We start from the raw sequence: 15,652 nt of genomic DNA, 5'->3' as shown, positions 1-15,652 counted from the left end.
AATACAACATGGCATTCATTAAGCATTTTAAAAGCATGGTACAGAAATTTTCCATAATTACAAAGTTCTTTGATATTGTTTACACATAATAATTGTATTAATTTTAATATAGATGGTTTTTCACAGTAAAAAAAATTGAATATATTTTACACGTAAGTCCTTATATCGTGAACATTTTAAAACAAAATGGAATTCGTGTTCAATTTCAGATCAACACGGTTCACATATTCGGTTATTTCGTGGGATATTTTTATGTCGTCCACTTTCAGTAGCTAAACCATGTGATGACAGTCTTATCTTACTACTTTGCTTTTTATAAATGCTAAAATTGGTTTTACCGAAGTATGTAAATTTATCCAGCACTTCTATTTGCTCAATATATATACGCCACGTTATTAAGTATTTTTCCTCTATTTCTAAAAACAACAATTTTAGTTTTCTCAACATTAATGGCAAGATCCCATTTTGATGCATACTCATACAATGTATTTAACATTTGTTGTAGTTCGTGTATAGATTCAGCAAAACAGACCATGTCATCTACATACATCAAAGTAAAGAGATTTAATTCCTGAAGTTGTACAGGAATATTACCATTTGTTATGAACTCAATTTCAAAGTCATTCACATACAACAAGAAAAGTTCCTGGTCACCATTTGACAGAATTAAACAAAGAATATTGAGTATATTGACAAATGAATGTATTTTATGTTACTTTAATGTTCAAAGCAATGCATTGGTAGCAAACAGACTACTTTAATAAGAAAGTCAAGTCATTTTCTGAAGTTCCCACCCATTATTTTAGTGATTCTTGCTTACTGAAATAAAATCCTGTTTTTGATATTTGATCCTTTTAGTGGGGAAAAACAAAACACATAACATTAACTTTAAAGTTTAGTTTATTTACAAGTATAGAACAAAATTTGCAAACTGTGATGACAAACATACTGAAACCGGGAGAAGCAAGATGAATACATGTACATGTACCATACATGGATCATGGGGTGTATCTGCCAATTTTGTCTCGTAGTAATTTCTACCCAGTGTAATGCATTTCTTTGTATTACAATTTAAGGTCAGGAAATTTTGCATTGAAATTATAAGGATAACTTATTGTATCCAAGCCATAAAGAAAAATTATTGAAATGTAAAATACATTTTCAAACTTCTAAATGAAGAAAAGTTCAACCTTCACAAAACCTGAAGCTTAAGAATATAGTCATTAATTATACTGACAAAACTTATGGTTGAGTCAATGTGTATATATGTTTAAGGTTCATGTTAATATTAAAATTTCCCCAAAAAGAAATGGCATTAAATAAACTTTGTAACATAAGACATTTGACAATATTTATTTTTCCCTTGGATGTGGTAGTACTTTCTGGTTTTTCTAAAATATTTTGTCTAACAATGAATCCCTACAGACAAAAATAACTCAACACAGTCAAACTCTTTATTTTCCTACACCATAAACTGAAAGACAATGTAGACTTCTAAATCTGTACATTACGAAATATTAACAGTAAAATTAAAGCCCTTATTTACAATGTACAGGAGGATGCTATTTATCATCTTTTGGTCCAAAGAGTCTCATTTCAAACAATCTGTCGTAGAAGGATCTGTCATCAGGTTGTCCTGGCTTTTTCTGTGGATTGTCTGGTAATAACATAGGCTGACTAGGATTTCGTGCAGAATTGTCCCACTTATCATTAAAATCTTTCTTATTTCCTATGAAATAAGATTTGAATTATTTAGTTCAAAGTTTTCTGATTATGTTTAACTGATCATGAGTATTCAATCATTTCTTTTGATTTAGGTCTCTACAGACTTAATAAAAGCAAACACTTGTTTTAATACTTGCTGGGTTTTTTTTCATTTATTTATTTAATATTTATTTTTTTTATATTAACAAAGTACGATGAAAATAAGGTTTATTTTTATAAATATAATAAATCGATGATGAAAGTAACCAAAAAAAATGCAAATTTAAAACAAATCAAAATCTTGCTTTCCTTAGAAAGTGTGACAAGTTAATCAGAACAAAATCAATGTGTAGCATGAATAATGTAATAATCAATTACCCTCATCAATATTTGTGAAGGTTTCAGTTGTTTCAGGGGTTCCTGAGGGGTCTACTTTGGTTATTACTGTATGGGTTTGGTCCCCTACCGTGCGTGTGACAGTTGTCTCCTCCCGCCCTGATGAGTCTCTAACTGTCCTCTTTTGTTCAACTCTCTACAATAAACAGCTGATTTTATTTTTCAAAAACATTAAATATTTTCCTAATAGTCAGGTATTAGACAGTCTGAAATAGGTGCAAATCATACATTGTATCATTCTTTTTTCAATAAAACTACCTAAAGATGGATACATTTAACTATTAAGATCATATCCATTGAATTTACAGAAAAATTCAGAGTAATTTTTTTCTACAATGACTCTTCACTTCCAATGTTATGACTGTGTTAACTTTGATTTGACCTCGATTGACCTGTAGAATATTACAATTGAATATTACAATTTATCATATGGTGTCCAGCTGCAAGTGTTGTGAAAAAAATTATTCTACAATGTAACCTTGATCTAAATCAGGTTTGAGAGTTTGTTTGGTTGGTCTGCCATATACAGAATTGAACAAATTAAATTTGTTACATGTGTACAAATGTTCTACCTAACATAATCATGTACTGGTATATGTAGATGTTGCTTATGAAATATTTTGGATTCACTTCATTTACAGTTTAGCAGAGGAATCACAAAAGGACCCAATATAGGGCATAAAGTTCACTCATTGACATTCTTTACCAGAATTTTGCATGATGGAGAAAAGTTATGCTCCTTGCTTCAAATAAAGGTAATCTTAGAAAATCCACAGTTAAAGTGTACACATCAGAGTTTACTATTCATGAAAAATTCAGTACCAAGAAACCCTAGGCTAAAGTCTTTTTTAAATTGGAATAAAAGTTGAAATGCAATTAACACTTTGAAATACAAATGTACTAGTATTTATCTGAAATGTAATTCACTTAGTTTTAAAAAATATAATGATGCATGAACTTTCAGTTTTAAATGTAGAAGCAAGACGCGAATAAATAATCAGATGCATTCTCTGTTTAAGCATTATTTTATATAAAAATAAGCTCAGGCAGTAGAAGAACAATGCAGCGTTTAACCTTACCCCATCAGCACCCCTAATAGTGGTCACCGAGATGCTACTCCCACTGCTGAATATCCCCCCTCTCTGTGGAGCTGATGGCACTATTCCAGATTTTGGATCAGTAAATACTTGGGCAATGTCAATATCTTTTGCTTCTTTATCTAAGTCTATTAATCAAAAAAGAATAAAAGTGAAGAATAATTAAAACTTAAATATTATTTCAGAATTTGGATGAGCGAATATCTTTTTCTTCTAATCAAAAAGAGCATAGTAGTACATTTCCAAAAATTAATGAATAAGAAAATTTCATTTCAAAGTGGCACAGGTCAAAGAAACTTAGGGAATATAGATACAGTGTAATTATTCCAGCTTTGTAATATAAATTTTTCTCAGGGTTAACATACATGTAACTACCCATACCGAAATAAGTTATAACTAAGTTATAACTTTTCTGTAACTTTTTTGTACCTCAAGAAAAAGTTACATTTTAGTTATAACTTTTCTGTACCTAAAATGGACTTAGCCATTTTTAGATGTAACTAAAATATAACTTTTCTGGACTTTGTCATTTTACTGTATAACTTTTTTGTACCTTTTTGAACTTAGCCATTTTCTGGTGTAACTAAAAGATAACTTTTCTGGACTTTGTCATTTTACTGTATAACTTTTTTGTACCTTTTTGGACTTAGCCATTTTCAGATGTAACTAAAACATAACTTTTCAGGACTTTGTCATTTTTCTGTGTAACTTTTTTGTACCTAATTTGGACTTAGTCATTTTGCAGAATGGCTACTTAGTTAAACTGAATATTTTGGTTTTTTTTTTTTTTTTTTTTTTTTTTTTTTTTTTTTTAACCATACACCTAAATTAAATTTTTTTTATATAACTGTTGAAATTTAATCATATAAAATAATAAATAAGCATAATTATATTAGTATAGTAATACAGTTTTACATACCTGTAATATCTACAGAGGATATGAATAAAAAGGTGGGTATGATTAAGGGCTACATAAAGGTACCACTGTTTATATGCAGAATTTTCTTTATCTAAAAATTATTCATATAATGAATTGCATTATATACTGCTATTACTTACGCAGACATTTATTTTTCTGCTTTGTTGTGAGTTGAGATTTTTTTTTTTTTAAAGAAAAAGGGGGGCTTCTTAGACATCTTTACTACCAATGTTTTTCTCATCCATTACAGTCCACAGCCACATCCACTGTTAAGTTCAACAGAAGAGATGTGAAGTTGAGACTTGTAGTAAATTACATCTGAAGTTGGGAATAAATCTCTCTCTAAATCTCTCTCTCTCTCTCATTAATAAATATTGTTGTTTAATTAATATTTGTCTTGTAAGTACTAGTTTCATCTAAAGTTGGGAATAATCTCTCTCTCTCTCTCTTTCTCTCTCTCTCAGAAAACACGTATTATATAGATTTCATGTTTTGTAAATTATATGCATGTACATCTTAAGGTGGAATAATTTCCCTAATTCTGGAGAAATATAAATGTTCAAGAGATATAAACAGTGGTCAAATGTTATAATCTCATGAAATCATTTTGCACAGATTTTTCTTCGTGTGCAAAACAGTGTTAATTTCCCCATTGTTTTCTCGTGACACAGGTGTTTGTACTAGATGACCTTTTTGGCCTACACTTCGTAAATTTCAGCTTGTGTATTACGCAATGGTACAATTTTACAAGGGTTGTTTGAAATCTAAAGTAAATCAATCGGGTGGCTAGAAAGATAAACAACAACAACATACAGTGTGTGTATGTTCATTTATTAACAGATATTACGATGTTGGGAATAAAGACTGCCAGTTATATTAAGATTTTAGCAGAAGACTAGGACATGTGGATTTTATTATTTGCCTGATTAAATAACCCAGTTTTGCTAGTTATTTTCATAAATAAATAAAATATTAAATTCAAAAATGCGGCAACGACACAAATATGGCGGCCCCGACGTCCGTTTTGTTGGAACTCTGTTTCAAAATTTTAACACCAACTGGCTTTTTAATATTTCAGATAACTTTCAAAATACACAATTATGTTTATTTGGATTTAAAATAAATTAATTATGAATTATTTATTTATTTATTTTCAATCACGTGACTTATTCTAAGTCTCTGATTGGTTAACATCAGAGCGCGGATTTTTTCATGGACGATTTGAATGTTGGTGTGTTGAAAGTGTTGATAGAAAAACGATGACAAAATCATTCGGTAAGGCAATATTTATGTTAATATTTTGATGTTTTTGGTAGGAAATGTTTATTACCTCTAGATGGGCATTCAAAAAAGAAGAAATATGTAGAATGAACAAAATTCTAGGCATGTGAATCTCAGATGAATGCGGGTGGTTACGTTCCGACTACTTGTTCGACCCGCGTGGTTTCGACACGAATCCATGTTCGACCCGAGTGGTTTCGTTCCAAAGCAATTAATTAACAATTAATTGCTTCCGAACGAAATTAATTAATACTTTCAACAGTTTTACATTTTATTTTTTCGTCTACATTTTTTTTTTATATCGACCGCGTATATTTGTGTTAATTATCGTATGTAATTTAATTTGGAGAAACCTACATTAATGTTTAGACAGTGCATATGTAATCACGGTACATTTGATGAAGTATTTGATTAATTTTTATGGAAAACTGTTCAAATATAATTCATTACTAAATCAAATTCATCAACATCCATGCTCCGCGATAGTAGAAAAAAATGTTAGGAAACCTTCTCACTGCATGTTGACTACACATTATACGGAAACAACTACCTATTGACACCAGGGACCTATATACTAACGTTAGTATATAGGCCCCTGTTGACACGTACATCTCTGAAGCCATACAATATACAGCTACCGAATATCCATTTGTTTACCGCACAGTGTATACCCCTGTACTCAGGTATTCACATGTAGGGATATACATTAGAGTAGGTCGAAACCACTTGGGTCGTAACCACGTGGGTCGAACACGGAATCGGAACGTAACCACCCGACACCATCTCAGATTTCTTGTTTGTTTTGATTGGTATGTCAATGACAAAGACTGAAGTGAAGAAATTGAAACATAATATTTTTTCAGCATTTAGTATAGGAACAAAAAATGTTATTCTTTGTCATATTTAATTCTTTAAATATTCCTATAGATCAGTTTAATTATTAAATGACCTATATTGTGTAATTGTTTAACAGATTCTCTGAACTGTTTTAATATTGTACATATTGTAGCCTTTAAACACCACATGATCATAACATGATATAGTGTACTGAAATGAGTAAAATAAAATTTCTAATTTTTATTTAATTTCAGCAGTATACTGGTACATTATTTCTTTCCATGAGCATCTCATGTCTGTGCCAAGCTGGAGTGAATCCTTCAAAAATATCACCTGTTTTAGGTAAGTAAATAATCAAATCTTGTTTTTATTTCAAATTCGATAAATCTAAAGCTAATTCCTATAAAGCTGTCAGGTTCTATATTGTTCTTTATGTTTAAAATTTTTTTAATGCATGTTTATGTGATGAGCCTTGAGGTTGAATTTTCTCAATTACACAACAGAACTCTAATTCTTGTTTTCCAAGTTATAGATGCATATGCCTTGAATTTGAATGAATTGATATTAAAGAGTGGTTCCAATCTGATATGCTTTGAGTGCAGGAACACTTCAACTTTTTTTTAAAAGAAAAAATTAAAATATTTAAAGTTTGAACCTTTTTAATTTTTGCAGAATTGAAGAAAAATGAAGAGAAGGTTGAAATTGCAAGCATATTTCAAATGAAGACTCGGACGACTACCAGTGCAGGTCATTGAGGGGCGCAGACTGTCTGCCGGCCGGCCAAGTCCCTCGACCAGCTCGGCCAAATACCAGTGCAGCCTGTCGAGGGGGACATACTGCTGGCCGGCCAAGTCCCATGACCACTTCAGCCTACTACCAGTACAACCTGTCAAGGGGCGCAGACCGCTGGCCGGACGGCCAAGTCCCTCGACCAGCTCAGCCAACTACTGGTGCAGCCCGTCTTTAAATAATCCAGATAAAAATCACAACTGTACATCCACAAGGATACCTGTGCAAGGACTTGGGTGGTATGCAGCTAAGAACTGTGACTGAAATCACTGCTTAGAACCTTCTTTTTTTTTTTTGAAGTACAGCTAGATCATGGCGCTAACATGAAAAACTAGAGAGTTAAAATCTAGGCAGTGATGCCTATTTATAAAAGTTCACAAGAATAGAATGCAGTTTACTAGGTAATTTTACAAAAACTCTTATGACTATATGCTAAAAAAATGTATTTTAAGAAAACAACCATTCTGAGAAATTTCAATCTGTTATGATGGCTTGATGAAAAATAAGGTAGACTTGAAAACATGAATGTGCATTCATTCAATTGTATTTGACAATGAACCAAGCTCTCTTAATCATGTTTATAAAATAAAATTGTAAGTGCTTTTAATTTTTTTTAAATAATCTTTTTTGTAAAAAATTTAATAATCTTTTTGTAAAAATTTTAATGAGTAGCTTTTTTAAAGCCTATAATTGAGTAATTCCACCACAGGTCAACATGAAGTGTATAATTTTATTGTAACTTTTATTAGGTATAACTTTTTGTAGTTATAACTTTTTTTTAGGTATAACTTTTCTGTAACTTTTTCATAACTTTTTCATAGTTATAACTTTTCTGTAACTTTTTCATAATCTTTAAAGTTATAACTTTTCATGGGTATAACTTTTTTTAGTTATAACTTTTTCATAACTTTTTATTAAGTATAACTTTTTTATAACTTTTTAAATAACTTTTTCCGGGTATAACTTTTTTGTAACTTTTTCCACCGTTTATTTGGGTATAACTAAAGTATAACTTTGTAACTTTTTTATAACTTTTTGTGTAACTTTTAATAAGTATAACTTTTTGTAGTTATAACTTTTTTGTAACTTTTTGCACTTGCTGTATTTATGTTGAAATAAAAAATGAAAACTTATACAAAAGTTATAACTTTTTTGTAACTAAGTTATAACTAAATTATACCTCACTTAAAACAGGCGGTTCCAAACTCCGATAACTTAGTTATAACTTTTTTGCACCTTTTTTTAGTTACAAAAGTTATAACTAAGTTATAATTTATTTCGGTATGGGTAATAAAATATTAAAGAAAAATGCATACATGTATCTTTGTTTTCTTTAATATATTTTGTTACATTATACAAAATACCTATTGGAAAGAGACAATTTACTTTGAATCATAAGAATATAACAACTTGAGATACATGTACATGTATTGTAGCAATCAATATGAATTAAAAAGTACTCAGCATTGGAATTGCTGTATCATTACGAATACATGTATCATAGATCCTTAAATCAAAATACACTGCCCCCAATGATCAGAATATCCTGCCAGGTTTATTACATACACAGTCTATAAACCAAAGGTCTGGTGACCTCATTAGTAATCTGGTAGTTGTGTTACTCTTATCAAACATGTGTCTTATAATGATGTACAAAGCAATAGTAAATTTTATGCAATTAATTATTTATTTCTAAGTAATTTCTAAATGAAAATCACTTACAGTGAGTGATGTGCCTAAATAAAATATATCTGTAGAACTGTCTAGTGTCTAGATCTAACGTACCTTTATCCTCCTTGATTCCTGGTTCTTGTGCGTCAAACTTTCGAAAAAAGTCATCAAACTAAAATAACACAAGACATATCATGGAGTACAGAAAGATGCAAGTCTCATTTTATTCAGTATTTAATGTTTTTGTCAATCATAGTTCTAATCAATATATTTCTCATTTAACTAAAAAACAAATTAGTGAAGATGTTCATTTACTAAATTAGAGTTGATAAAATGTGCAAAGAGCCCATAACTTACAAAGTGACGATGTCCCCAGGGCTGAGGAAGTGGAGGAGAGGTCCGACTTTCTGGTGGAGAATCTGCCTCTTTCAGCATGGAGTCTCTAGGGTTATCCTCTCTTCTACTTGGATCTCTCTCAGGAAAACTATCAACTGCAATAAACAATTATGTATATGTTGACAATAACTTGAGACTCTTTGTTAAGCTTGGCATCACAAATCAAATTTCCTTGAAACACTGGATCATAAATAATGAGGGATGATGCAGGGGTAGGTTCATATAAGGATATCCGATATATATTATATAGCTAATAGATAGTCTAGTGTAATTAAAAAAAAAACTTTTGCCAACTAAAGATGACACACAGATGCAGCATGCTTTGGAAGGTAAGATAAACAGATTTGATAAATTCAGGTAATTTAAACTCACATGGTATGTCCATTGCTCCAAATCTGCGAAATATAGTCTCCATTTCTCTTTGCATCATTTCCATGTGTTTTTCCATGTCACCAAAACTTTCAGTAAAGATACTGTTAAAATCTTCAAACTCATCTCTACCTCTTCTATTCCCAGGAATCTGCTGGCCATGTTTGAAGAGTCTTGAAAAGATAAAAATAATATCATTAATATCTTAACATGACACGAATTGAAAAAAATATTAAATAACATTACATGACTTTTTGTCAATCAAACAATTTATATTCACTCCAAATAGAGTGGAGGAGGAACAATGGTATTAAGCAGTTTAGAAAGAGTATTGTGCAATGTACTTTAATTTAAGACCTTTTTTTCTATTCTTCATCATGTTCATGCATATATTCTTTTATTTTATGATATTGTTAATCTTGTATGGACTTATAAGATAAGTACAGTCAAACCTCATTATCTAAAACTCAATGAGACAGAGAATCAAGTTCGAGATATCCAAAGATTCGAGATATCTAGGGTAAAATACATAATGAATAAGTGTTTGGGACTTCCAAATCACTTCGACATATCCATGGTATTCGAGATATCAGTGTTTGAGATACTGAAGTTTAACTGTAGTTTAGTTAATTAACATGCTTAATTTTCATATTACCAGAGACACATATACTACAGACTTGTTAAAATCCGTCGGTCCTGTCGGCAAGGCCGGTAAAAATTTGTCTGGACTGATAACTTGGATTCAGAATTTTAATAAACAAGATTGTAGATAATATTTTTCATAAAATTACGATTTTTGAAAAATCATGCGACAAGTCCTTTAAGAAAAAGTCGGTCCAAATGACCGTTTGAAAAAATCGAGTGTGATGCAAATTTAAAAAAGGTCGCGATCGGGATGCGCAACTGAAGGTCACAAACACAGAAGAGATGGCTGTGTGTGCGGTGTAGTGACGATGGTCAATTTAAATTGTTACAGGAAAGACATAAAATATGTTATTTATGTCTCTTATTCTTATTAAAGACTCTCTATCCTAAGAAAAGAAACTTGTGAGATTGAAGGCTGTTGAAAATAATAAAGGACATTTTGGTGCTGTTATTTATTTTCCTTTCTCAGCGTCAAAATAAGGTACATATATCTGGTCTGACAAAACTTCGTCCAGTCAGACTGAACATTTGACTTTGTCAGACCAAATGTCTGCCAGTGATTTCAAAATTTCGACAAGTCTGATACTAGTACTTCCTATGTAGCTTGTAACATTAAATTGGTTAGCAAGCCAGGTGTTAATTACCCTTGAGCCTTGAGCCCAGGGTAAATAATGTGACATCACAATGCATAGTTTCATTTGGTTACATAGGGAATAAATTTCTTATACAGGTTCAATCCCAGTACACCCTTGACCCTATATACGAAACAAGTGCATGTGATATGCGTGCCTGATATCACCACCTGTTCCTACTTCGGTATCGAGTGTAATTTGTTATGGAAATCGGTATTTTCTTTTGGATGGACTCATTCCGGAATTGATAAATACACTTATTGTATATGATCCCAGACTATACCTTGATTCGTTAACCCACAATTTACATTGCTCATGAAAGCTGAACACATATTTCGTCAGACTTTTACAAGCCTTGTCCGATGAACAGATGTACAAGTAATACAACTTACTGATCACCGTCTTCAATTGGACCAGGACGGCGTTTATTTGAACCAAAGAAAAAATCGTGGAACATATCACCTAAACCCATTCTACATGTAGTAAGTAGTTGGTTTTACGCAACGATTCGTCTCCGGTCTCGTTCTTTCTGTTTACACCGGAAGCAGTAAGCATAGTTTAGGGAACATACTAAAGACCTGACCTACTAAAGACCTGACTGACCTGACCAACAAAAAATTCTCCAAATATCAATATTCTGAGTTTTTATATCAACTTTTTCATGATATTTTCTTAATCATAAGGTGTAATTCAATTGAATAAAGGTATATTCAATCATTTTTACCAAATTTATTGTCATTAATCAATTCATTTCATGAAAATTTAATGACCTGACCAAATTTGAAATGACCTGACCAAATGATAATCGTTCATAATTGTTATCTTTTTAAAAATATTTGATACATTTTTAACATATATTCTCTATTATAGTGATTGATAGTTTAGATAAACTGTTTTTAGATGCATTTTTATCAAATATTTAGTCAGTTATCCATTCATTTCATGAAAATTTAATGACCTGACCAAATATGAAATGACCTGACCAAATGATAATCATTCATAATTGTTATCTTTTTAAAAATATTTGATACATTTTTCAAATTTGTTCTCTATTATAATGATAAATTTTATATTTTACCAAATATTTAGTCATTTATAATTATCCATTCATTTCATGATAATTTAATGACCTGACCAAATTTGAAATGACCTGACCTAATGATAATCATTATTAATCTATCTTTTTAAAAATATTTGATACATTTTTAAAATATGTTCTCTGTTATAATTATTAATACTTAGATAAAATGTTTTTAGAAATATTTATACCAAATATTTAGTCATTTATCCATTTATTTCATGCTAATTTATTGACCTGACCAAATATGGAATGACCTGACAAAATAATAATCATTCATAATTGTTATCTTTTTAAAAATATTTGATACATCTTTAAAATATATTACCTATTATAATGATAAAACTTCAGATAAAATTTTTTTTAGAAACATTTATACCAAATGTTTAGTCAATTTATCCATACATTCATTTCATGATAATTTAATGACCTGACCAGATACTGATCGAACATTTTTACCTCAAGATTAAAACTCTTAATTTTCTGTATGTTCAAGCACACACACTTTTTAAAATCTTTTTATCTATCAGCTGAAATGAAATATTTTTTTTATATCCAAGTATATAGATTATGAAATCAATATTGACCTATAAATCGACTGTACGATGACCTGACCGATTATATATTTGAATGTATCTTCAGATATTTATAACGTGCTTTAAATAAAATTTGTCTTTTGTTTAATTTTCCCGGAAGTAATATCAAGTTTTTATAACTTGACCTGACCAGTGTAGAGACCTGACCAATCTGACATGAATATATAAAGACCTGACCAATGTAACAAACTAAAGAACTGACCGAAATGGGAAGTATATATAATTACAACTTTATAGACTGTTATGAATTCTAATTTAAACTAAGAGAGTTGTTCAGAAAGTTCGCGGAATTTAACTTAGCATCATGAGGTTCTAAAAATTACTCTTTCATGGATTCATCTCCGCATAACTATTGATGCCAATTTACATTACTAATTATTAGCAGTGCATGCATTCGTCATAAAACATCATCTTGAAAAATAATTTCTGCATACAAGGATAAAAGTGATGACTTGTTCTTCTTATAGGATCTTAAACAATTAAGTTTAAATTTGATTAACTCGAATTTTAATCAGTAGTGTAGTATATACATGATATAGTCCACTAGTTATACACAAGCTCCCTTGAAAGGATATACATGTAGGTAGGTAATTGTTGAACAAACAATGGGTGACCAGTGCCCCCTCTTGACACTTCTATCACAATAAATTAGCAGAGTAAGCGGATCAACAATTATCCATTTCACCATTTGATATACAGTTTATAGATTTGATCTAAAGAAGCATTCTTTTAATTCATTTGATAATTTTTCACACTCCTTCATTAAAAGTAACCAATTTTGTAAATATGTATACACTTTCCTGTATCCAAAATTGATAAAAAAATAAAAAATAAAAAAAATACCCAAACAGGTTGAAATGATGATATTACAAGCACAAATTAAATATTATTAAAATGATTTGATTTTGAACATATTTTATTGTATATTACATACAAAAGGATTGGATACAAGTTTTTTTCAACTTAAGAGATCCTCTCCTTGTTATACAAGCACAATGATGCATGATTGTCATAACAAATAAATTGAGATAATTTACAAATCATGTTATACATGCAAAAAACAAGATAATAAATACATGTATATTGGAAAGGTTAAATAAATACTGGTACTGTAGATATATATTATTTTAGAAGATACGTGAAACTTTGACATTTCTAACTTTGTGCACTTCTGAATGTAATTTACATATAGAAGTGCGCTGCACAAAATTAAGAATATCAAAGATAGTATATATTACATGTATCATTAATCAAGATTTCTTTTATGGTTATTTTTTCCTTATTTTTTCCGTTCATTTATTTATTTTATTTGGTCGGTCAACCCTATTTGTTTTACTTAATGTATTTATGTCTTTGAACAATGTTAGTTTATATGTATATATGGTCGGTCAGGTCTTTAGTAGATATGATCAGTCAGTACAATAAATATAGATATGATGGTCAGTCAGGTTTTTAGTATAGACATGGTCTGAGTCTGGTCACTGCAATTGCTGTCAGGTCATCTATATTTTATTTTATGCTTAAAAAATATAAGATAAGATTTTTTAATTTAAGCGCATACGATACTTTAAATTATAATTGGTGAAAAGTTGCTTATGTAAATTCGGCTTAGTTTCATCAGGTCAATGCATATTTAATATATAGGTTCATAAGTTTGTGTTTATCTGTCAGAAATGTTTAATTACAAAGTATTACACCTGAATATTTATAAATTTTAAACATTATATGTATTAAATATTTTTATAAAATGATAACGATTACAAATGATTTTCATTTGGTCAGGTCATTTCATATTTCGTCAGGTCAATAAATTTTCATGAAGTGAATGGATAAATGACTAAATATTTGTTTTGAACATATTTTATTGAGTACATCAAAAGGATTGGAAACAAGTTCTTTACAACTTACAAAGTTCCTCTCCTTATATATAACAATTTGTCATGCAAAATAGAAGAAAATAATACAATTAATACAAGTGAAAAAGCAATTAAATAGACTAAATATTTGGTAAAAATGTTTCTAAAACATTTTTTCTAAAGTATGAATCATTTTAATAGAGAACAAATTTGAAAAATGTATCAAATTTGTTTAAAAAGATAACAAATATGAATGATTATCATTTGGTCAGGTCATTTCAAATTTGGTCAGGTCATTAAATTTTCATGAAACGAATGGATAACTGACTAAATATTTGGTAGAAATGTTTCTAAAAACATTTTGCCTAAACTATCAATCATTATAATAGAGAATATATGTTAAAAATGTATCAAATATTTTTAAAAAGATAACAATGATGAATGATTATCATTTGGTCAGGTCATTTCAAATTTGGTCAGGTCATTAAATTTTCATGAAATGAATTGATTAATGACAATAAATTTGGTAAAAATGATTGAATATATCTTTATTCAATTGAATTACACCTTATGATTAAGAAAATATCATGAAAAAGTTGATATAAAAACTCAGAATATTGATATTTGGAGAATTTTTTGTTGGTCAGGTCTTTAGTAGGTCAGGTCTTTAGTATGTTCCATAGTTTAGCGGTATATGTCAAGTCTTTCTACAAATAACTCGTACTAGTCGACTTTTGGCTGGCTAAGCGGAGACCCATGAGAGGAGGGGGGAATATTTTTATTTTTATGTCGATGAAGGACATATTTATTTTCAAGATAATCGAGGACTAGATAGAATGTGGTTTAACCAGGACCTGTCTCGAGACATGCGCGGATCTAGAGCCGGGGGGATTTTGCAGAGTAAATATGCGTATGACTTAATTCTCCTCTCTACTACTAAAGAAGGTCTTCAAAACTCAATAGCTGTCTCTCAGAATATTGCATAAAATCCAAATTGACTGTTAACCTTGATAAAACTAAAGCAATGATTTTCTCAAATAAGAAACCTGACACAGCTCAACATTGTTTTTATCATATAATCATTCAATAGTTCATCTTGAACATGAGTATAAAATCTGGGAATTATTTTTACTTATAATGGTAAACTTAAGTATGCAGCTGAACAACTAGCTGACCGTGCAAGAAAAGCTTTTTATGCAATGAAACACTCTTTACCATTTCATAATAACTTATCCGTAAAAACTCTTTTAAAACATAATATTCTCCACTTATTGAACCTATAATTTTGTATGGTTCTGAGATATGGATTTCAGACTTTAATATTAATATAAACAATTGTGATCAACTACCTTTTGAAAAGATACAGCATTTAATATTTAAAGACAT

The 15,652-nt window shown here is 29.9% G+C and overlaps 1 protein-coding gene across 1 annotated transcript; it reads right to left on the bottom strand.

The window, feature by feature from the left end:
- Positions 1 to 1,219: 1,219 nt before the first annotated feature.
- On the bottom strand, positions 1,220 to 11,242 carry LOC133183196 (HCLS1-associated protein X-1-like). The gene is made up of 7 exons (XM_061318144.1): positions 11,129 to 11,242; positions 9,463 to 9,632; positions 9,052 to 9,185; positions 8,809 to 8,866; positions 3,180 to 3,325; positions 2,083 to 2,236; positions 1,220 to 1,729 (listed from the first exon to the last, which is right to left on the bottom strand). Exons 1-7 carry the CDS (start codon positions 11,206 to 11,208, stop codon positions 1,563 to 1,565), a joined length of 909 nt encoding a protein of 302 aa, XP_061174128.1. The 5' UTR covers positions 11,209 to 11,242; the 3' UTR covers positions 1,220 to 1,562.
- Between the last annotated feature and the right edge of the window lie 4,410 nt (positions 11,243 to 15,652).

This window comes from Saccostrea echinata, unplaced genomic scaffold (genome assembly GCF_033153115.1).
Source record: "Saccostrea echinata isolate AGI-Se365-2 ecotype Australia unplaced genomic scaffold, CSIRO_AGI_Sech_v1 ptg000009l, whole genome shotgun sequence".
In the NCBI taxonomy this organism is placed as follows: Eukaryota; Metazoa; Mollusca; class Bivalvia; order Ostreida; family Ostreidae; genus Saccostrea; species Saccostrea echinata.
This window is presented reverse-complemented; position numbering and strand designations above follow the sequence as displayed.